Source organism: Ambystoma mexicanum, chromosome 4p, assembly GCF_040938575.1.
Source record: "Ambystoma mexicanum isolate Mex_15411 chromosome 4p, UKY_AmexF1_1, whole genome shotgun sequence".
Taxonomy (NCBI): Eukaryota; Metazoa; Chordata; class Amphibia; order Caudata; family Ambystomatidae; genus Ambystoma; species Ambystoma mexicanum.
Genome location: NC_090927.1, coordinates 197627471 through 197652229, shown reverse-complemented (window position 1 = coordinate 197652229; position 24759 = coordinate 197627471). Strand labels below are relative to the sequence as shown.

General features: G+C 43.6%; 1 protein-coding gene across 2 annotated transcripts in view; it reads left to right on the top strand.

Moving 5' to 3' along the window:
- The window catches only part of ELP3 (elongator acetyltransferase complex subunit 3), a 1295792-nt gene that overhangs the window by 912697 nt on the left and 358336 nt on the right, over positions 1 to 24759 (top strand). For both annotated transcript variants that reach the window (XM_069605694.1, XM_069605692.1), the window contains exon 11: positions 23635 to 23725. In XM_069605694.1, the coding sequence (XP_069461795.1) occupies positions 23635 to 23725 (91 nt within the window). The remainder of the gene's footprint in view (positions 1 to 23634; positions 23726 to 24759) is intronic.

Here is a 24759-nt window from a genome sequence, read left to right as displayed (position 1 = left end):
GGAGCTATAATGACGTGAAAAATGAAGGAGTCTGAGGATCCCTTAATTTACATACAGAATTTTCAAGACGCATGGGTGCTCGAGACTCATAAATATTGGACGAAATATATACCTGTGTTTTAGATATATTGTGCCAAGGGCTGCCAGAGCCAGTGCAGAAACAACTCAAGAAATTGGTAGAAGTTGAGGCTAAACCTTGGGCTGAAATACAGTTGACCATTGCACATTATTGTAGACTGCTGCAGGAAAAGAATCGCAAAAAGGAAGCAACTCGAAAGGGTGAGGAAGCAAAATTGGTGCAGAAGAAATGATCAAAGTATGCTCTTGAGGGAGCCATGATAACTAGAGCAGCTGAATCGAGCATGCAGCAGGTGGCTAGTCCACAGCAGAATAATTGGGTAATGCAGGGTTTTACCCACGGGGAAGAGGCTTCAGGGGAAGAGGATGGCAGAGCAATCGGGGAAGTTTCCAAAATAATCAAGGAGGGTTCCAGAACATGCAAAACGGCAACCAAGATGTGTCCAATGGGCAAATGATCTGGCCACCACCAGTTTGTTGGTTGTGTGGAATGACAGGGCACTTGGTGTGGACATGCAGAAACCAAGGCGTGATGCAGAACGGCCAAGGGACAGGAGCAGGCATGGCAAATCCAGCTGCAGTGTTACAACAGGGTGTTGCGCAGAATCGCACAGTAGAACAACAAGCGCCAGGAGCGCAATAAGGTGTGCAACCTCAGAGCATGGGAAATTTTCCACAAGGACAATCCCAACAGGTGCTGTTGCAGTTATTGCAGACAATGTGCACAGGGCAGACTCTGAACCCTGTATGGGGAAGTAACAATGGAAATGGGGAAAATCCACAAGTACTCAGTGGGCCAAATTTGTATATGGACTCGGACAGCTCACTGGGAACCCTGATGTGTTGTATCCTATCGGTGACACCAGACCCTCACAGGGAACCCAGGGTGTATGTCATTATAAGGGATAAAGAATATTCCTTCTTAGTTGACACGGGTGCAACACGCTCGTGCATACGTGAAGGCAAGTTTTCCTTGTCCGGCGAGGCCATAAATACTTAGTTTCACAGTAGCGACGAGTCATGTTCCCTTTACAAACGCACTCCCAGTCTCTATAGGAGAGTGTGAAATGAATGTGCCCTTACTATATTCACGTCGGACACCAGTAAACATTTTGGGTCGAGATCTGATGACGAAGTTAACATGACAATCTCGTTCACGGAGGAGGGCATAGTATGTTCCACTCCAGGAATGCACTACTTAAATGTATGCGAAATGATTAGAGCATACGCAGGATACACGGCCATGAGGGCTTTACCATTAGAGCCAGAAATGTTTGCATATGGTATGTGTGTGCTTATGGCAGGATTGCCAGGCCTTGCATACAAAAACATGAGAACCCCTGATGAGTTCTTATTCAGACCCAGAATACCGATGCACGAGGAGAAGGGACAAGTATTTCCCTTGATGATACACACAGCTGCAATACGAGAGAAGGTGATCTTGGTTGTCGGTTACGATGACGAGGGCAGACAATGCTGCGCGATAATCGCCATCGAAGAAGGATATCGAGTGACTGACATCACCAATGACGATCTGTTTGAAGAGCAACCAGATATAGAAGAGACAATGGTGGAAGTAAGTCTCACCTTTGGGGTAAAGATGATTAAAAGAGAAGTACCTCAGAGAATGATGTTGGCACTAAATCGTCCTGAATATTTTCATAACGACATAGCCAAGGTGCCTGTCTCAGTATGGACTACAGGACCCTATGACGTAGGCCTCTTAAAGGGGTTTGGAGAAGTGAAGATTAAACTAAAACCTGGAGCAATTTTACCCAAAGCACGACAATATCCTATGTCAAGAGAGGCAGATGAAGGGATTTTTAAGACAATTTCTGCCATGATGGACCAGGGCATTTTAGTGACGTCAGAGTCACCATGTAATACGTCGGTGTACCCTGTGAAAAAAAGTAAAGGGGGCTCTTGGAGGCTAGTGCAAGACCTAAGGCCAATAAACAATATTGTTGAAGCCGAGTTCCCTCTAGTCCCTAACCCGTCTACAATCCTATGTAATATACCCGTTGAGGCAAAATCTTTCACACTGATTGACTTGGAAAAATGCATTTTCTCTATTCCATTGCACCGTGCCTCACAAGATCTGACGTCATTCACGTTCAGACAAATGCATCTGAAAATCACAAGGCTACCACAGGGATACAGTGAGTCTCCCTCTATTTTCAAAAGAATCCTGCTGATGGACTTGAGCAATATTGCCCTAGAAAGTGTTGTCCTGCAATACAGGGATGACATCTTAATTTGAAGCACCACAGAAGAGCAATGCAGGCACGATTCTGTTCAGCTATTGATTATAATGGCTGAGAAGGGATATACAGTTGACAAAGAAAAGTTACAATATTGTCAACAAGAAGTGCTGTACATAGGACAGCTGATCTCACATGAAGGAAAGAAGGTGACCCCAGAAAGGGCTGAAGCCATATTAAACACGACTAAGCCACGCACAATAAAACAAATGCAGAGCTTTCTAGGCCTGTGTCAGGGCATGGGTCTTCAACTACAGCTCTTATACTAATCCTTTACTTCAGGCCCTAAAGAAAGCCCAAGTGACGAAAGAAAAGATTGAATGGTCTGAAACCATGGAGAAAGGGTTTGCTGAACTCAAAAGAGCTATTTGTACAGCTCCAGTTCTCGGGATTCTCAATTATGCAGAGGAATTCTACCTGTTTACGCACACAAATGGCAGTGTCATGATGGCAGTACTCACACAGAGAACCCCGTTGGGGTACAAGCCCCTGGCCTATTACAGTTGGAATCTGGACCCGGTAATGAGAGGTCATTTTCCTTGCGAACAAAGTTTAGCTGCCGCATCGTTCACCATAGAGAAGGCTACAACCATTGTGATGGGATGCTCCATGACATTGTACGTTGAGCACTCGCTATTTGCCATTCTCGAGAAACCAAAGGGCACATTGACGTCTCAGAGAGCTTCTGCTTATGAAGTGATCATATCAAACCCATCGATTAAGATAGTCCGATGTAAAATAGTAAACCCAGCTACGTTTATAGCAGAGCCAGTGACTGAAGGAGAGCCGATCTATGACTTTGCAAATTCTGAGGAATTCTACGATGAAATCCCCAGGGTAAAAGAAAATGGCTTGGCAGAAGGAGAGATCGTCTTTATTGACGGGTCTTCGAGGATTGAACAAAGTGATGGGCAAAGATACACAGGCCTTGCTGTGATAAAGCACACAGCGAATGGAGAATTTTGAGTGCTTCTTAGTGCACGAATGCCATCTCACTATTCAGCACAGGCTGCAGAATTTTTGGCGTTGATACTCACCATTGAGAATCACACAGACCAGGAAGTAACGGTGTATAGTGACTCCGCCTATGTGACGTCAACAGTGTATGCAGGCCTAGCGCGCTGGAAAAGGAGGGGCTAGCTCCGAGCAGACGGCACGCCAGTGCAGCACGCAGCCTTCTTGGACAGGCTGATCAAAGCACTACAGCTCCCAATGGGCATAGCGGTTGTGAAATGCGCTTCCCACACGAAAGGGACAGATTTTATCTCACGCGGAAACCAAGCAGCAGACACGGAAGCCAAGTGTATGGCATCCAAATGTGAGACAATCATGGAAGTGGAAGTTATCCATACCAATGAGAGAATGATGGTTACACAAACTACACCTGAAGGTTAAAGTAATTTGGGGCAAACACAGCTAATGGAACTCCAAGGGGAGGCACCACAGGAAGAGAAGAATACGTGGAAACGTCAAGGGTGTTCCATAAACCCCTCTGACAGCTTGTGGCGACAAGACAGGACTGGTAAACCAGTAATGCCTGTAGGCCTATTGAAAATAGCGCTAGAGCAGTTGCATTACCCCACACATATGACTAAAGAGAATCTAGCAGCAATGCTCGCTGAATACTGGTTCATACCGAATTTAGCGGAGCACGTTGCATTCTTTATTGTGAACTGTGTAATTTACCAGCAATTCACGGTCGGGCACACATTAAAAGTAATGAGGAGTCATCCCCAGGCCAAATGGGCCTTTTCAGCACTTGCATGTTGATTACGTCGACATGATTCAAGTATGTAACGGGTACAGAGGCTTAATTGTTGTGTTGTGTCCATTCTCTAGATGGCTTGGGGCAGGTCCATGTACACACCCAGACTCTACCTGTGCGGCCACATTTTTAGTGAGGGAAGTATTCCCCAGGTGGGGGGTATACAAAGTCATGAGATTAGATAATGGCTTTCATTTTGTCAACGCAATATTTGAACAGATTAGCTTGCTGCCTGGTATAAAGCACAAGTTCTCATCTGCTTATCATCCGCAAGGTAATGAGATCTGTGAGAAGCTCAATGGCTTGTTAAAGGAAAGGATATCCAAGTTGAAGCTTACTCTAGGGAAGGGATGGTTGCACTGCCTTCCACTGGCACTGTATGCACTTCGGAACAAACCCGGGTCCGACCATCATCTTACGCCTCACGAAATAGCCACAGGAAGAAGAATGAGAGCTCCTCTGACACCCCAAGATAGAGCTAGATGTGATGCCCAGTCAACAGGAGAGATATTAGGGTCTGAAATGCAAAACTATCTGAACTGCATGACATCTTGCCTCACTGTAATTTCAGGCCAGCTGCAGCGACGACGAAAAGAGTGCAGGGCAGCACGGAACACAGAAGGAGATACTACTACAGACACAGCTCAAGGACTTTGTGTACCATCCTTGTTCCCTGGAGACACTGTCCTGGTGAAGAACCACACGAGGAAAAGGTGGGACGAGCCAAGGTTTAATGGTCCTTTACAGTGGAGGACTGCACTCCGTCCGCAGAGAAGCTGCAAGGAAAAAGAGCTTGGATCTTTTTGGGTGACAACAAATCATACATCGGAGAATGCCCCCACCGCGAAGAGTAGACGAGCGGCGGGGAAGAACCACAGCATGTGCAGACGAGATCCATGACGAGGAAGAAGGATGCATGACCAGCCAAACAAAGACAAAGAACTTTTTGTAAATTGTGGTTTAACTTGGACACGTCCTACAAGTATAAAATGGGATAAGGACATAAAAACGGACACTCTGTGCATCCTAGTTGCAGGGTGGAGAAAACAAATTGCACACATAAACCACATCATAGCCTGCGAACGTTGAACCTTGAACTAAGGCACATTTAAGCCTTGATGAAAAATGAATATGCCGAATTTTGACCAAGAACACTTACATTGGATGCAAATACAGTATCCCGACACTTTCCACACAGAGACACTATTCGGAATCACTTATGGGGTCCCGCAGCAACAACATCGTCAAGGATGTGATCACCTATTTTGATCTAGTGCTAAGATCATACCCGTCATTGGTAGGAAGGCTCACTAGTGTCACTGACTTTCTACAAGATCCTGAAAACGAAAATACAATAAGACAACTCCTCACTGTTATAGCAGAACAATGTATCCTACTCCCTGAGTACAGTGAGGAGAAACCAAATGTCCCGAACACAGGCGGAAATAGATGATCTTATCAACACCTTGTTCTTTCGCATAATCGAAAACTGTCCAACCATTGTCGGATGAACGACAGACACACTTAATTTCTTCGAGGTCCAGCAAATACAGAGCACCTAAGCCGTCTCCTGAATAACATAGTATTTCTAGTTGCACTCCACGCAAACGGGCAGTGCAGACATTGCCTACATTGAAGAAAACATATAATCCTGAACCTCAGCAAAAACAGGACAGATGTCTCTGTCACCAGAAGACAGCAGATTGGCACACATCGTCCTTTCTCGTCTAGTCACTGACTTTGCAGAGCTAGTGGGGAGATGAATCGATGTTGATGTCTTCACATTCAGCTAATGTTGCACAGATGGGAATGCTCCTGCATGGAATTATGCTTCAAGTGGAACTTTCTAACCATCAGAGGAGCTATCTGAGGAGATTCTGAAAAACCTCCCGCCGAGGGACAGATCGAGGAAGCAAAGCCAAGAACTTTACTTGTTATACCTGTCATTATTCTCAGTGTTCAATAAGTCCTCATGACTGAAGCAAATCCAAGGAGTGGATTGGGAGCTTACATACTTTGAACATGCACAGTAAAGGGGCTCACTGATTTTCCAATAGTCTAGCAAAGGAACTGTATCCTGAAATAAGAGCTAATATATCACTCACGAGAGGGGGGAGACACTTGTGGAGCACCTGATACTATTAAAACAGAGAGACAATAAACACTGACATTTGGTGAATGATCGAGATGGGGTCCAGAGCAGCAATCTGGTCCTCCCACCAGAAGAGAGGCAGCCTCGTCTCTCTGGAAGAAAATGCTGCCGCCTGACATACCGAGGCATAATGTACCTATGTATCATATTAATTATCGTTTTACTGTCATTAACGATCAGAACTGCATTTTTCATTGGTGCACAGAGCGTTCCAAATCCAGTGCACCCACCTAATGATGCACACATGAAACCCACAAAAGCACCCAGACCTTATATAATAATTCCAGTCCCTAGAAGACCCGATGGTGGAATGAATGAACTTGAGATTAATGTGATTAGCAATAATACACACACACTTGTGGTAACAAACAAAAGGAATAGTCGGAGACAGGGTCGGCAAGGAGCGAATGAAGAAAGATTCTTGACAACCGCACACGCACGAACACTGAATGCACATGCAACAGGCATAGTGTCAATAACTGCAGAACCACAATCCACAGCATTAAAAAAGAAAAGACTGCAAACTATGAGAAACTCCACAACAGACATTGTGGAAAGACCAGAAGAAATGGAGAAGAAACCAACAGAAATGGCAATGATAAACCCTTCTGAGACAACACTGATTGAGACAAAGACGAACTCAGAGAAGATCTCACAAGCAAAACTAAAAGTCACATAGTATTTCCGTCATTAGCCAGAGAGAAGAAAAGACTAGAGGAGCTGAAGAATAAACACCCAGAGATTGTACTTCCAAGCATATATATTCCAACGAAAGGAACAAGCACTAGTTCCACAGTACAACCAAATACTAGGCCAATGCCAGAATGGATACAAACATTCCTAGCCAGAAAGAAGGAACTGCATGAGGAACAAGAGAGAGCTGCCAGAATTCGGTCAACTCGGATGGCGCAGATGAGGATGCCTGCACCATGGACTGGGATACCTGAGAATCCTCCAGCAAGAAAAAGCCATACAGATGCATTCAGAGATGTAGTAATAGCAAACTACATGAAAACCTTAAGAATCAAGAGAAGCATGCATGGAGACGACAATTAACTGAACGACTACCTGGATAGCACAGCACATCTAGGTAACAACATTTGGTACCAGCAGATGAAGGAAGTTGGAAGACTAAATTCTGAAGGGGAATGCTTTGTTTGTGCACTCCTACCATACAGCATGGGGAAATCCAAGATCTTCGTGGGTGTAGAAGTTGATGTCCAGACAGCACAGTCTTTCACACGTAGCCATGTGCAAAACTAGAGACCAGTTCATGGGAACTGACGCTTCTCTAATATGGGCAACTGAAACAGCCTATCCCGATGCAGATGATTATGTCCAAGACATCAAGACACGAAATAGAGCTCATACTAGGAACCATGTGATCAGATACGAGAAGCCTGGAGTTAAAGGAGCAGGAATAGGATGGGAAGTAAACCTGAGACTAAATTTCCAGCAAAGACTTCAGCAGAGGCAACAAATTGGAAAAACAGAGGCCAAATGCAGATTTGGGGAACAGTGCTTTCGCCAGACGAATGTGAGAAAGGAGTAGTGATTTGCAGGGCATTGATGGTCCTCGGAGCCTGCAAGGAAGCAATTGAAAATTCACAAAGACTGTGCAAGCCATTGTGGCCAAAACTTGCAAAACTACTGACATGGGTCGAAGACAGAGGGAGGACCCTTGTAGATAGTGCCACTGGAGAACTCGAAATTGTGCTTCAGGTATAATGACACAAGAAAGATGGGAGGGAATCAGAACTGTGGACACATTTGTGATGCTCCAGGAATGATACATGGAACTGCAGTGATTATGGATCATTATTGGGCATGCGGATCCAAAGCATACATCAGACTGCCAAAAAACTGGGGAGGTACATGTACCTTAGTGAATGTCCACTTTCCAGCATTGGTGATCCTGAAAAGCAACCTGAATAGTGACAGTTTCCTGAAAGCAGATGCTCACCTAAGGAAGCAGAGATATGTGGAACTGATAACCCGAATGAAGAGAGAGAATTACTTCTCTGCTAAATCAGAAAAAGCCTTTTATGCAATCTCATATGAACATAGGCTGTTCGGCCTCACCTCATCAGTATTCACAACGATTTTTATGCCAAGAATTCAAGTTGGAGTAAATACTAAATGGTTGCAGATAACCAGATGGGAGTTACTGCAGACGATCAACACGACCATAAAAGGATTCAATGCGATCAAGAAAGAGCTAAGAGCCATCCGACTGATGACTCTGCAGAACAGATATGTCCTTGACATGATCACAGCTATGGATGGAGGAGTTTGTGCAAAAATAGGAGAATCAAGTTGCACATTTATACCTTCGCACAACGAGGAAAATGGAACTTTAACAGAAGCTATAAGTATGCTGTCAAACCTGCAGAACCAGATGATCAACGAAACCGACGAAGTTGATGATGACAGCTGGTTTAGATCATTGTTTTCATGGGTCCCACAGTGGATGGCAGACGCATTCAAGTTCTTGGGAGCCCTGCTAGTGATGATATTGCTAGGATTTTGTGTTATCAAGATAATAATCTCTCAGTGCCAGAAGACTGTGAAGAAAGCCATAGGGATGAAGATCATTATTGATGTCAAGCCAGGATGGAAGCGCAAAGACCTGACTGATGTAGAAATAAGAGACTTTGTGAAGGCCAGCATTCTATATCCCAGAAAGCACAGAAATTGAGTTGGAAGATGGGTTTACTGCAGCCCAAATGGACAATGTCAGTTGATGACATGGAATAAAGATGAACATGTAAGGACAGCAGGAATCCTGAAAGGAGTCATAAAGATATGGAAACCAAAGAGACACTTCTTTAAACCGTCCTGTATAGACCCAGAAGATGAAGAAGGAATAGATCCAGGCGATGGAGTGAAGATAAATATAGAAGAATCAAGTGAATTAGATCCAAAGAAGGAAGTGAAAGTGGTCGATGAATCGGCCAGAGGGGGGAGTGTAGAGGAGGTACCAAATAAAGCCTACACTCCAGTCGCCCATTTTGAAGTAACAGGAACGTTCCCGCTGAGATATGTGACGTATGATGACCAAATAAACCGACAGAGAGCCGCAGTAGGGCTCTGCCCAGTACCTATCAGAAGAACAACACCTATTGAAGTCCCAATACCCAGAAAACCATGGACAGTAAGGTACCCATTGAGAAAACCCTACCAGCAAATGAGATGAAATGAAGATTGCCTCAGTACTGTCCCGGAAGAGACCAAGAAGTCCTTAATGGAAGACGAATGGTGACGTCACAAGGGCCTGGACTGACGTACAGATAGAAGAAATGACGACCAAAGAATGACACAAAGAGACGAAAACGCCATGAGTAAGGATTTCGTGAACCTAGAAGAAGAGAACGATGTTGAAATACAAAGAAGATTAAGCTGCAAGCAGGATGAAGATATTTAACCAACTAACGCCTGTGCATATGCTTGGTACCATAAGAAAGCTAAGAAAACAGTACGGCTTGCTTTGCTAAGTAGAATAATGCTATGCTAAGAAGAATAGAGCAGCAAGCGCCATTATACATAATCTACCTCAAAACGAAGCACAGTATTATAAGTGCAAGTCCACTTTGCACGAAAAGCAGAATCAACTCAGGTTACGAAAGGCCACAAGACAAGATTCATATTCTCGCAAAACAAGAAGAGACGGCTGAATCGAAACTCGGCAGATCCAACTCCTGCCAGTAGAGCCAGTAGAGCCAAGGTCAGACCAATAGAAGGAACGAACAGTAGCCACACATAATTGAAACTTAAGAACAGAATATCCTGTCTTTGAAAGGTCAAGATAAAAAAGGCGTAGGCAGGAGGCAAGCTGAATAAGAATCAAATACAGAAATTGAGAGAAACTAGACAAACTAATAGTGTGAGTAGCATGTGACCAGCCGAGCGAGGAGAGGCACGGTTTCACACCTACGCTTGGCATTGGATATCAGGACTTTTCCAGACAGAAGATGCAGTTTCAAGGCCATTCACAGTGAACTAATTGACACAAAGCCACTAAAGTAATGATTGATTGAAGGAAGGCCGGGTGAACTGGGGGACACCCTGCACCTGGCTGACCATTCTGCGCGCTGATAAGCAAAGTGGAAATGTATGGATGGGGTTGATGCCAACCCAATCACAAGGGACCAAATAATCTAGGGTCCTATAGTTAGTAGAACCAATGAAATGTCATACTTTTTGTGACATCTACTGTAGTCAGTATGAAGAAAGGGCTTAGATGCCCACCTGACAGTGTTTTACCCAATCCCCTCATCCCGTTACCTTATCCAGATATAGCACCTATATTAAGGTTACCTTTTCCTAACCAATAGAATTGCATGTTAACTTTCGAGTGTTACACGTCAATTATGATGAGGTTTGAGTATAAATGTTACAACTTGTATGAAGATCTTTGGAGTTGAAGCGAGACGGATTATCGCATCACTGCTGATTTCCATGACTCCCTGTTTTTTGTACTTGTCATTAAACGGACTCGCTTTGCCAAACCATTGAGTTGTCCTTATTGATTGGCGTTGGAGTAATAGATCTGCACCCCCATCCATCTCAAGGTGCAGCTATCTCATCTCAAAGTACTTTGGAGCAAACCCTGACTCTATGGGCCGGCCAAAGGTCTCCCAGTACAGATGGCAGCTTGGAAAACAAGGAACTTATTGCTTCTGATACGACTCTGGAAGAAGCATTGTCAGATTTGCCTTGTAGCATCACTATCAGGAAGATAACTTCTGGCAAAGCTAAACTACACCCACATATTAATAGAGACAACTTCTTGGTGGCGACGCGCAAGATTCTGCCACTAAGGATTCTGGACACCAAAGACTTTGACTTTATTGAACCAATCAAAGACATCAAATTCCTATTCAGCAAAATTCATTGTTGTTCGGATGAAACCACACTCCTAGTTCGTTCCTATAAAAACCATTTTGTAGATCTGGGCTACGATTTAGATGTTGCAGAACAGGCTGCCCCCATTGAACTAACTCAGGGGTGCGACATCTGTGGCCTTACGGATAAAATGTCATCCCTGGGCAACAATGGCACTCTTTCCACTTCTGGCTCCTCCCTGCAAACTACTATTATTGGCATTTTGAATTGGTTGGTTTCAAATACCTGTAATGGCGCTGTTGCTGAAAAATGAGATCTGGCCTTTTGTACCTGGAACACCAGAAGGTTGGAATCTAGAGGGTTCTTGGAACTTTTGATGCAAAGTTACATTCTCCTTTTGCAGGAAGTATGCTTTGTCTGATTTTATTAATTGATGGGTACCAAATATTCCAAATCAAGAAGGGCCCTTATGTACGCCCGTATGAGGGACTTATCGTAGGAGTTCGGAATCACCTAAGGGTTGTAAGAATTCTGCCTAAGCCCGATAGCCCATATGTCCTAGTGGTTTGTGTGAGTGGAAAAACTGAGGCAGAGACCATCAACATTATCAATGTCTACGATCCAGGTCTTGCAGTATCTGCGGATATTATTGCTCTAGTATTGGACGTTATTGGCACAATACAAATACCCTCCGCCTCTGCTCAAATGTATGTAGGGGGGATTTTAATGCACAATGTAAATGTACACATGTAATCAATCAAACTGAAACTGTCAATGGTAGGTCTGTTATTAACCGTCCAGATAATGGGAATTGCAAAGGGACCTCTTGGCTGGACTACCTGCATGTCTTTGACTGCTTCCTGCTGAATGGAAGGGCAAAGGCGGGCTGGTACGAGAGTTCTATTTTGGATTGTAATCTGCCGGCTCTTGCTGGACATACCACTGGCTAAATATTTGCGCCCCTATTGCTGGAAAGGCTTGTAATTTGGGTGGAATCGAATCGCATACTTAGTGACTTCCAAATGGGTTTCCGTGTTGGTTCTGGCACGTCCCAATGCTTGTGGCTTTAAGACTCTTTGACAAAGGTGGCAAAGACTAGAGGTCAATCGGGTTTGTACGTGGTAATGATTGACTTCAAAACCGCCTTTGACACGGTCAACAGGGGAAAACTTTGGGAAACAATGAAGCAACATGGCTGCCCAAGCGATTTACTCCTGGCTATCGGGGGCCTGCATGTCAGGCTGGACAATGTGGGTACCATGTCACCCCCTATCAGCACCAATCGGGGCGTTAACCAGGGATGCTCCCTTGCACCGGTTCTTTTCAATATCTATCTTTCTGAACTCATTAAGGAACTTAAAGGGCCAAATACTTGCCCACCCTAATGTTTATGGGGGTCAGTGTACCATGCTTATCCTACGCTGACACCCTCATTATCTACGATCTCACTTTTGCTGGTTTAATAAGAGCCGTGGGAGTTGTCCTGAAATGTGCACGGGAACATGATCTAGAGCAGAATTACAATAAGACCAAGGTTATGCACTTTTTACATAAATATGTGAATATCCCTACACTGGTATTGGATGGAAAAGTGATAGAACAGGTACATAGCTACAAGTATCTGGGGTGGAATTCTCCACCAAGACCGACTATGTAGCATTGAGAGAAGTGAGAAAATGTAAGGCCATATCGAAACTGAATATGATACACTGCACCCCATGAAGGAAGACATTGCGTAGCTCAGGAACAGAACAAAGGCTCTGGAAGAAAGGGTGGAAGACACCGAAGGCAGGGCCCATCGCAACAACATAAGAATTTTGGGCCTACCAGAGAAAATCGAAGGACCATCTATGGAGCTCTATCTGGAAGGCTGGCTAAAAGAGTGGATGGGGTCACATGGTCTATCGCACTTCTTCTCAGTAGAAAGGGCCCTAGAATACCAATCAGAGGAGCACATCCTGGGGCATTTCCAAGACCATTTATTGCAAAATTACAAACCGCCCGGTAGAAACTTTCAGGGTGACTGATGCTTCAGGGTGGAGGGAAGCGTGGGAGAGGGGTTTACAGCTGTGGATTTTTAAGTTACAGGTTTTAACGGCACGCACCAGGCGCAATACATTGAGAGTCTCATTGGTAACGCAGAAGATGCCATCAATCCTAGAGAACCCACGCCGCCTTAGAAGCAGGCACACCAAGGGGTTCAGATAAGATAACGGCTATACCCTTGAGCTGTATGACATGGAATGTAAACTGGCTCGTAGACAAAATCAAGAGAGGCTTGGTAGTAAATTTTACTAACGTCCACAAAACAGACATTGTTCTACTACAAGAGACACACATGCTGGGATTAGCGGGCACCTTTTTTGGAAAGGTGATATAAACAGTGGTCGAACACGCAGGCTTCAGTAGGGGATCGAGGGGGTTGGCAATATTGGTGAGGAGGTCCCTCCCATTGAGTGTCTTGGTAGTTAGAGACAGTAGTTATGTGCTACTTAAAGGCACTTTGTGGGGGGAAACAGTATGTATAATCAGTGTGTATAGCCCACTGACCGTTCAAAGTGAAACGTTTAATGTGGTACAGACTTTCCTTGCCAAGCATGGGGAAGATATAACAATAATAGGGGGAGACTTTAATGATACAGCCTAACCGGAGAGGAATAGATCGCCGTACACTGGGAGACCGGGCCATCCCCACACAAAACTGCACACATTTATTGAGGTTAATGGAATGAAGGACCAGGGCTTGAGGGATATTTGGCATGACTTGCACCAGAAGGACCAGGGCTTCTTGTTCTACTCTAATGCACACAATTCCTTCTCCAGGATCGATCACTTCCTCCTCCAGGGACTGATCACGGGCAGAATGGAGTCAGCTGACTTTCTCTTGAGAGGCATCTCGGATCATGCCCCCTAATCATATTAAATAAATAGCAGGTTATGACAGCAGACCGATAGGGGGATGGAGACTGAACGTGTTCTACGTCAATAACCCTGCAATCCCAGACCAACTCGCCAAAGACACAGAGGAATATTTTCAACTTAACGAGGGGACAGTGGAAAGCAAGACCACGTTGTGGGAGGCAGATAAGATGCTTTTAAGGGGGAAAGCAATTTCAGCAATTGGACGCCACAAGAGGGAAAGACGCTCACAATTAATACAACTGGATGCTGAGGTTAAGGCGGTGTAGACAAAATATATTGAGCAAAATTCTGAAAGCAAAAAGAGGGGTCTTGTTAACATCACAAGTTTATACACAACATTAGAGAGAGACGAGGCCAAAGTGGCATTCCGGGACAAAAAGGCTAGACTGTACGAGATGGGTGACGAATGTGGGAGGATGCTTGGCTGGTTAGAAAAGAGCAAGGAGGAAACCCAGTGGGTATGGGAAATACAAATGGACTAGTGAACCAGGCTGTGTAAGATTGGGAGTGTACCAGAAGAAAGGATCATTCCTCCTGAGGCAAACCAAAGGGAGGAACGTACATTTTGGAAATGTGGCCAAGTCCTAGCAGAAAAGTATACCAGGCAAAGCCAAGTGAATTCAAGTGTGTGTAAAAGAGTCCCAAGGACGATTCATGCCCTTAGGGTTTTGAGTTGCATTGAAGGTGAGCGAGAACCTGACAGGAGAGTATACCAGGTATTTTGCAAGTCTGAGACCTGCACCCAAATTGTGCTATCTTGAAAAGAGACTCTCAAGGAATAGTCATGTCCTTAGGAGTTTTAATTGCATTAAATGTGGAAAAGACCGGGGGAAGGAAGTTATTTCCCCAGGAGTGGATTGCTACACCAAGAGGAGGGAGTTATATCCTCTTGGGTTATAAATAAGGCTCCCGGTTTTATAGTATTTGTCTGCCATTTCCGTCTGTATTTATCTGTATTTATGTTTTAGCCTTTTTTCTGTATTTATCCACATTTATTTAGATATTTAGCAACCAGTATGTTTCTGCATTTATTGTAGTCAAAAATGCATTTATTAAAGCTTGCATGCAACCATACAGGAAAGAAATGCTAGTTCAATTTGTTCCATAACAACAAACAGTTACTCCTGTGACTGCTGCTGCCTTAAGATATATGCTGTCTGCAATTTGAAGAACTTTAATACTATTTTTATGCAACATTTACACACTTTATGCTGCCAATCTGTAATGCGATTGGCCTGCGATGTATGAGTGACATCATAGAGAACCAAACAAAAAGTCCTGTTTTTTCTGTTTTTTCCATTTTTATAAATAAATACAGACATAAAGTAGATTGATTTCAGTCTGTATTTATGTGTAAAAATCAGTAAAAACTGAAAAGTGGAAGCCTTAGTCATAAATAACTTGGTTATTCTTTTGAACTTTTGTTTTGGTGGAGAGGAACCTGAGGAAGGGAGCATTCCCCGAAACTGTGAACATTATTCTGTTGGAACTTTTGTTGAATGTATACCTTTTTGTTGAACTTGAACATTTGTGCACTTTCAGTGCCAAAGACAAATACCCTTAGTTACTTTTAGAATGAGAGGACCAGGATAGGATTTCGGACACAGGACACTTTTGTTTTGGACATCTTGACACTGGACAGACCCTTATTTTTAGTTGAGGTAGGGAAATATTTCTGAGATTAGGGACAGTGAGGCATTTTCCAACCCCTTTATTCTGTAAATAACGGTTTCTACCAATCACGATGAGTCCTCTGTGTCTATGTCTCATGCCTGGTTACTCACAGAAGGCAGAGCCATTACAGCACCTTAGACTGTTTCAGAGATGGTGTACTTACAAGAGAGAAATCTTCTTAGGGACGGATCAGCGGGCGCTAAGGAATAATTCCTTTCCCTTGCACTATCATGCATTCGGCCTTGCAAAGAGAATGGCAGCTGCATTCTGTTTAACAACAAACTTCCCTTTCATGCTGTTGATCACAAAATGGGTGGATAGATATCATAGAGGTTACTGTGGTATCAGTATACGCGCCGAATGCCAGTCGGGCAGTGTATTTATCTCATATCTCGACAACTATGGCAGGTGTTGCTGGAGGATACGTATTTATAGGTGGGACAACAACAAAGTGGCATATCCAGCTTTAGATATATCAAGTAGTTCATGGGTATCCCTAAGCACACCCTTAAAGACAGGCTGAATGTCTGGGGCTCATTGATATTTGGCACCTCCTGCACCTGCCCCCAGAACTATTACTATTATTATTCACATGTACATCGAACATATTCATGCCTTGATTGGTGGCTATTTAAGAACAAAATCACACCATTAGATGAAGGGGTAGAAATATGAACTATGCCTATTACATCATGCACTGCTAGCTTTGGATGTGGGTTTGAAGCCAAAGGAGCAAAGATCTTGGTCTTAAAGCTGGGATCATATATCCTTAGTGATTCACTATATCAGGTGGGGACTGAGCAAGATTTTCAGGATTTCCTACAGAACAATGATCAATTAGATATTTCGAGGAAGACGTCAGTTATAATAGGGTACATCATATTTGAGAGGGAATTGAAGAGGCTTTATAAATGGGACCAATTAAAAGGGGAGCAGAAATAATTAGAAATCAATAGTAATGCTAATTCCTCCAGGAAGCTATGGAAACACCACTCGGCCAGTAGAGGTCAGTTGAAGGTGCGCCTGAGTGCAAGTGCAGAATTTATGTTGTGAAAGATGCATCAAAAATAATATGAATGTGGGGCCAAGCCATATTGAACACTTTGTAAATTGAAGGCCATACAAGAGAGGTCCTTCATATATGCTATTCGCAATAACTCTGGTTCACTTATCTTTGATGAGAGGGGTGAACTGGAATCTTTCAAACAATGTTATCAGGTCTTTTATACTGTGGAAGCAACCTAGAAGGAAATGTAATATCGTACTTGGAAACGCTTCCCTGCCAAAACATTATCAGGCAAATAGGCAATTTCTTAAAAGTCCAAGTAAAATGGAGGAAATCAACTCAGAATTCTAAAGTCCATAGATCTTCTGGCCCTGATGTTTTCTCCAAAGATTTCTTCAAGGTCTTTTCAGGCTCTTTAATTCATGCATCATGGAACTGTTTTGCTCCTTTATGCATTCAGGAAGTGTTAAACTTAGCATGAATGAGTCGATCTTATCAGCCTTACCATTGCCTGGTTAGAATTTGGAGTATTGTGCATGATATAGGCCTATTGCCTTTTTATATTGAGATGTTAGTATTTTACAAGTATTCAAGTTTCAAGTGAGCTGTAATATCTAACAGGTTATTCACCAAATTCACAAATCCAGATGCAAAAGTCAAGCAAGGATTCTCCTTTCTATAAATACCAAAAATGTGTTTGATTGGGTAGATTGGAGTTTCCTGTGTCTGGTACTGAGCAAATCTGGTTGTGTACAAATTTGATCAGGCAGCTGATGTTCAATTATAAGTCTCCTACCTGTAGAATATGAGTAAACGCTCTCTTTCCAAAAAACGTATGCCTCACCAGGGGAACCAATCAAGGTTATTCTCTGCCCCTGCCCGCTGCTGTTTGCTATAGTTATGCTTGCCTCTTCTTTAAGAGCCAAGTCTAAGATTCAGGGAGTACAACTCAGAAATGTAGACAGTACATTGAACATGTTTGTCCACAATGTGCTGACCTGCTTAATGAATCTGACCTGTTCCCTCCCATCTCTTATTTAGCAGTGAGATAGATTCAAGGTGGTCTCTTGCTTTCAAATTAATTACACTAAATCCAAAGGCTAGAGATTGGTGTTTCAAGCAAAGATTTAATGGTCCCTTAGATAGACACAGTCTTCAACTGGGCCTCACATTTAATTAAATACCTGGCAATTCGCGTTAACTGATCCTTTGAGTCACTGTTGCCTGCTAATCTGAATCCCCTTTTAAGAGACTTTCGACAGGATATGGGCAAGTGGTAAACCAAAACTGTTTCTAGGATGGGGAGGATGATATTTACAGAGATATCTTTATTTCCTAGACTTTTTTCGTGAACACACCATAAATATTCTAGCCGCCATCTCTGCAGATACTACAGAAGAAAATCAGTTGGTATGTATGGTTAGGGAAGAAGGCGAGTGTCCCAAGAAAGGTGCAGTCTAGATCTCTTAAAGCTCACCTGCACCTTCCTTTCCTGTCACTCTCTAGCCGCCCACCCTAGGCCCTCTTCTTGCTCCCACCTTTGAGGCTAAGAACCTCAGGGTCATCTTAGACTCCACACTCTCCTTCTCTCCTCACATCTCTGACGTCTCTAAGAAGTCAAACTACCAGCTGCACCTCCTCAGAGGTATTCATCCTTTCCTCACCTTCCCCCAGATGCTCACGGTCTCCAGAGCTCGGTTCTCTCTAGGCTGGACTACTTCAACAGCCTCTTTCTAAATCTATCTAACTCTACTCTCTGTCCTCTACAACTCATCCAGAACAGGACTGCAAGACTTGTCCTTGGCCTCAAGCCCAGGTATCGTATCTCTCCAGCCCCGAAATCTCTCCACTGGCTCCCAGTGGCGTCAAGGATCAAGTTCAAGGCCCTTTGTATTATCCACAAGGCCTTCTGGGGCCTGGGACCACAATACCTCCAACTCTCTCTTCAGAAATATCTTCCTACTCGAGCCCTTCGCTCCTCCACCTCCAACTCCTTGAGGATCAGTTGCTTCTCCAAGCAACGAGTTGGGGGCAGATCTCTTGTTTCGTCTGGTGCTTCCCTCTGGAATAGCCTCCCTGCCTCACTGAAACTTGAGCAGAACCATCTCCGGTTCCGGAAGCATCTCAAGACCTTCCTCTTTGCTTCTGCCTTCTCTCTTCCTCTACCCTGCTGATCTCCTGTCTCATTCTGCACTGGTCACCTGGCTACCCTCTGAACTTGGACCCAGGTCCCTGCCCATCCAGTTGCACACCTGCACTGCCTCCTGGCATCCCCTGCACTGTGGCGTGTATCTGTAACCCTACAGTCCCTTTTCTGCACTTATTGACACCTGTTGTCTGCACTTTTAACATTCACACTTGCCACCTGTTGCCTCCACTACTTCTATTGATTCCATGACCTGCACTTGACCCCCCCCCGGAACCTCTCCCCTCCACGCTCCCCTGCACTTGCGCTATCTCAATGTCACTAGGCCTAGTAAGATCGTTGTTTTAGGTCCTCCCTCTGTTCCCCCTCCCTTGCCTCGTCGTGTCTTGAAACACGTGTGTATAGGCGCGTTATAAATGCCATATCATATTTACCCGGCTGGATGTTGGAAGGATACTATTGTGCAACCCAGCTAAAGGGTACATGAGTGTGGCCAAATTGTTTTCCAAATGGTTGTGGCGTATGAAGACTAGTATTGTAGAGATTCCTTTTTTCTTTTTTTATTTGTTTGGTTTACAAAAAACCTTAACAAAACCAAGATAAAAACACAATACATGTCATTATAAAAACAGGATTATTGGTACGAACTTCACTTTAAAAAAAAGAATCAAATACAATTCATATGCATATAATACATTCAAAGCTTCCACCAGATTAGCAGCATAATATTTTCCCACCAAGTTTCTAAAAGTGTGCATTATCCCAATAAAAAGATTAAAAAGGGTGCAGATTCAGACAACACAGATTCAATAATAAAACATGATTCACCATAAAAAATAATGCAACTACAATTCCATCTGAGATATTATGTATATTAATACATCAACGTTATCGGAACTCTTCTTCCACCCAATCAATGGAGTACAATAATGTCTCCAACAGGACTACCCTCTGAGTGTCACACTTCAATATTAGATGCTTGGTAGTTTGTAAAATATCTTTCCCACCACAGAAGCGAAACGCAATATCTGTTGATGAAATGATTCTTCTTTTCAACATGACCTCCTTGGTTAATAACATGTTCCAGCGTAATCTAAGCAGCAATGTTAGATAAAAAACGATTTGGAAATTGATTTAAAATTATAGATATTGTTGTCGCTTTTTATGTTCGTGTGAAAGATGGTTCAGTGAGGGGTACTAGCATAGATCAATCTCTGTCATATTAGAGTATTTTTTACTTCGTGGGGGTTTAGCATTAATTGTGACTGATTCATTGAGAGTTCACTCAAAATATTATCGCACATTTTTGCAATAATTTCGGCCACATTACTAATTTTACCTGATTGAACTTTACTAACCTAATGTGCCCCCAGAACTTTGTACAATGAATCTGCAATGGGATCAATCGGTTTTTCCGAACGAGTGCTAGCAGTCTTCATCGGACACAAACACTAAGTGAAATCAAACCCAACTCGAATCTAATAGCAAAGACTGGGATAGAGTTTGAAATATTTAAGATCCTTCTCCAAAGTGTAGCTTCAATTGTATCCAGCCATTTCAAAATCACGTCGGGCTGTAATTCCAAACCATAAATACGTTTTGGCACAATCTTACCTTCGTAAAAGTCGACCAAACTTCTGATCGATCGTAACCAATTGATTAGACAAGGCAGAGGACTTTTGTTTTAAAATTTCACAAAAATGTTTTAAAACCGGCAGTGCCAAAACATGCAATTCCATAGGGGTAAAACTATGGGAGCACTCATCTGAGCACTCGCTTCCTTCCCCCTCGTGAACACCAGGATCTTAGTTTTACTGGGATTAATCTTGAATTCATTCACACTGGCATAGATCGAAAATCCCTCAAAGTCTGTGTAGACCTACCCGGGTGTTGTCAAAGAGGAGGAAATAGTCAGCAAATGCAATCCATGGCACCCTAACATTTCCCAGTTTTGGAGAGACAAAAGCCAAGTTATTCAAATGCTCATCAATGTCAGAGACATAAAGATTAAACATGCAAGGGTCCAAAAACGCACCCCTGCCTGAGCCCCACATTGGCCTCAATTCTACGTGATAGGTCCCCTTGTTTGTTAAGTTTCACTCTCACTGCAATTATTAGAGTGCAACTCTATTAACACACTCAGTAGACCTCTCGGCAATCCCTATTTAGATAGCTTAGACCAAAGTCTATTATGTTTTTTTGTTTTAACTACTTCGACCACAGAGACCATCCATACTGTACTGCAACCCCATCACTATAACTGGGATGCGTATACCACCAAATTTTGGCTCGCTTCATTTCCTAGCCTTTTAATCGTGGCTTTACTCCCGTCAATGGATATAGAGCTTTTTTTGAAGCGGGTGAATGGTGTGTACAAGAAACTGTTCCAGTTTCATAATCAAAAAGTTGTTCAATTGTAGGCAAGAATATAATCTGGGAGAAGAGTACAGATTCTGCTATTTGCAGCTACACCAATGGGTGTTGAGGCCAAAGATGAAAGTAGGTGTGGGGGGAAATTGGATAACATGGGATCTACAAGCAACCAAGGAAGGAAACAGTGGGGGAGCCGATCACTTTGTGTCAGGTTATCTGGGGAGTGGAGGGTGTGTGGACCTAGGTGTTGAAGACAAACCATTCCTTGAAGAAGAGGTTATGGAACTCCTTCCTGAAGTTTAGAAGCAAGGGACGAGTCTGATGTTTACAGGAAAGAGTTTCCATAGTCTGGGGGCATAGACAGAGCAGGCCTGGCTTCTGGTTCTTTTCTTGCTGTACTGGCCGAGTGAAAGTCTGCACATGTCCTTACTTCTGGTGTGTCGTAGCCCACTGGAGATGTTGAGTTTCTCAGAGAGTAGCCTTGTAGATGACACAGCAGGATGTTAAAATATGTGCTTGCAGATATAAGCTGTTGTATAGATCGTACCGCACACCAATTTGTTTAAATGAAATTGCTCCGATTGTGTCACCATGTTGGAGGGGATGTGGTATGAGGAGTATATGCAATGTACAGTTGTTACCTGTGTAAATTCCAAGATCCCCCTATGGGTGAGCCAAACCCAGCACTTTACAAATACACATGTTGGGACTTGGGGATACATTTGGACACTTATTGTGGGGATGTCTTAATTTGATATCTTTTAGGGCAGTATTCACAGTGTTGTAAAAGGCCTTGAGTGTGGATGTCCTGTTACAATTGTACGGGCTGATTATGGATATCTAGTTGGAGAAAACTGGAACCTTCCAGTAATCTAATTTGGTGTCAAAAGGTGTGGACTGTTATTCTCTGTAAAATACTTGCTTTCCTCTTACATGATGGTCTAGAACAATTTGGATTTCTTCTTTGTCCTCTGTAGACACGACCAATGTACCTTTTATGTATCCAACCAGGCTACAGACACTGGGCCCATTGTTCTTGGGGCCAATAGTGAAATGTTGTAAAACTCTAATAATACTCTGTTGACTTTATTTTGTATGTTTGGTAGTTTTTGGGTTGTTGCTAGTACTGGAAGAGGGGTAGGGGGGTTGTTTTATTTCACGGCATTTTTGTATTTGTCAAAGAGAGCTTTGTTAACGAATGCTTACTCAATAAAATGATATAAAGCAAAAATGTCTAGCCGTTGCCTTAACCGGTGGGTCTTTACTCATTCCCTTTTCTTTCTTCACTCCTGTTTTCTCATTTTGGGCTTGGTCTACTCTCTTTGGCCAGTTCCAGTTTTTTGGTTCTTTACTTGTCCATGTTTCCTGACTTTTGGATTGCTTTCACTCCTTAGCCTTTCAATCCATTTGGCGCTCTCTTCTACCTCCTCTACCTCATGTCAGCTTTCCCTCCTCTTTTGCTCAGTTCCTTTTCCACTTCCTCTCCACTTCATTACTTATTCCCCACCTCTCTACTCTTGCACCTCCTTCTCTGACTCTCCACATTGTCTCCTATAGCTGATAAGTAATGTTTCCTTCTTTTCCCCATCTCTTCTCCAACTCTTTTCACTAAACCTTTCCTCGCCTCCTCATTCTCTTTTCACTTTTCCTTCTTTTATGTTCCCTCTTGTTCCTTTCCTCCTCACCACCTTCTTTTAGTCATTCACCACCTTCTTTTAGTCATCTCTCCTATCTCTTCTCATCTTCCTCCTTCTACTTTTTCACATCCTTCTGGCTGCCTCCCTAGAGCACCCTCACTGTGGTCTCTCACTTCACTGTTCTACCTTCCGGTGTATCCTAGTTGGGCATCGGATGTGGGAATTCAAATGTGGTGCCACGGGCCGATGGCATAAAATGGTGGTCTGCTTTGTTGGAGTCAGGCAGCCTGGGAGCCTTCTCTGCCTGCCTCCAACATAGTGCTGTGCGATTCCCGCATGGGCCTGTACTGCCAGCTACCACTGAACGCGACTTCCCTGGTTGCTTCATGTGCCTTCTGTTGGCAATGGCAGTGGATTCTGCCACAAGACCTGGCTAAAAAAACAGCAGGCTGCACTAACCCATCATTGTTGTCACCAAGGAAGAACCTAAACTATTATTCAAGCTGAAATTGACAAAGCCCTCTCATAAATATCTAGTTCCATGTGCTGAACATTGCTCCTGGGGGTCCGGTCCTAGGTGCTGCACTTAATAACTCTTCCGGGTATATGCCCTGGTTCAGGAATCTTTTCCGTTCATCCTTGATGGCCTCTGTAGCCTCACCTCTGACTCTCTCCATCGTTTGTCTGACTGTCTCACTCTCTTTAAACAGTATGGAATTTGAGTCTGAGTGCGGGCATTTATTGCGTGATCACATTTTGTTCTCCTCTTTTGTAGAGATATTCCCATGCCTTTGGTCAGCTCAGGAGTGGAGCATGGAAATCTGAGAGAGCTAGCACTGGCCAGGATGAAGGATTTAGGCACAGAGGTAAGAACGTGAGTTGGTCATTGGGCTCCAGCATTATGCATTAAAAAAAAAGACCTTGGCTTTGAACATGGACAATATAACACTGTTGTAGTCGTCAGGCTCACAAGATTTTGACGTAGGGCATGCATGAAAAAGAAGCATTTATTAGTCTGTGTAATTTATAACTTTATTTGCATATTAAAATATTTATGTATAAATCAATTATATATTTAAAACTTCAGTGACTGCAGATTGTGACATTGTAAAAGGGTTACAGCAGATCAGCGCAGTGAAATAAAAGCTAATCGGCTCCGTAACCCAAGGGTGCCATTTGAGCGCAGGATAAAATATTCCTAGGAAGACAAGAAGGTGTCTGCTTTTCCGAGCATATATGTGGATAATATGTTTTTCTTGCTGTGGGTGTTAGACTATAATAGCTTGGAGGTCTTGGTCTGTGTTTTTCGTCAGTTTTTTAAAATATATTTAATTTAAACCTTCAGGTAGCATAAAATGTGATGGTGCAAGTGAGTTCAATCGGTGTAGTGGAGTGAAATGAGATCAAATTGGCACAGTGATGAAGGGATGCCCGTTTAGTGGTGGATGAAGTCAGTCGCAGGGGTCGGGGGGAAGATGGGGGAGGGTTCCCACTGCTTGCTCCACCCTGGGGTGCACCCCTCCACCCCCCTGCTGTCTCTCGCAGGGCTGGCGCAGCTGGGCCCCCCACTCGAGCGCTGCGTCTGCCATGCATTTTTAAAAGCAGTGTGCAGCCTGTACCGCAACCCTGTGCAGTGGGCGGCCCTTGCCTATGATGTCTGACTGATACCGTCTGTTTGGTGGTGTTAGTAAATGTTATGTGCCCATAAAGACATTCTCAAATATCCTCTAGTGACTGAGTGTCTTGAGAAGTGTTGCTTAAATGATTTTTTGCATGAATAATTGTTGAAACGGTGCCCCTTCTACCAGCCTGCTGCATGCAGGGTTTGGGCCCTGGTACTTCTGCTGCATCCACAGTACTGGCACTGCTATGACACCGGACCCCAGGATGCAAAATAATA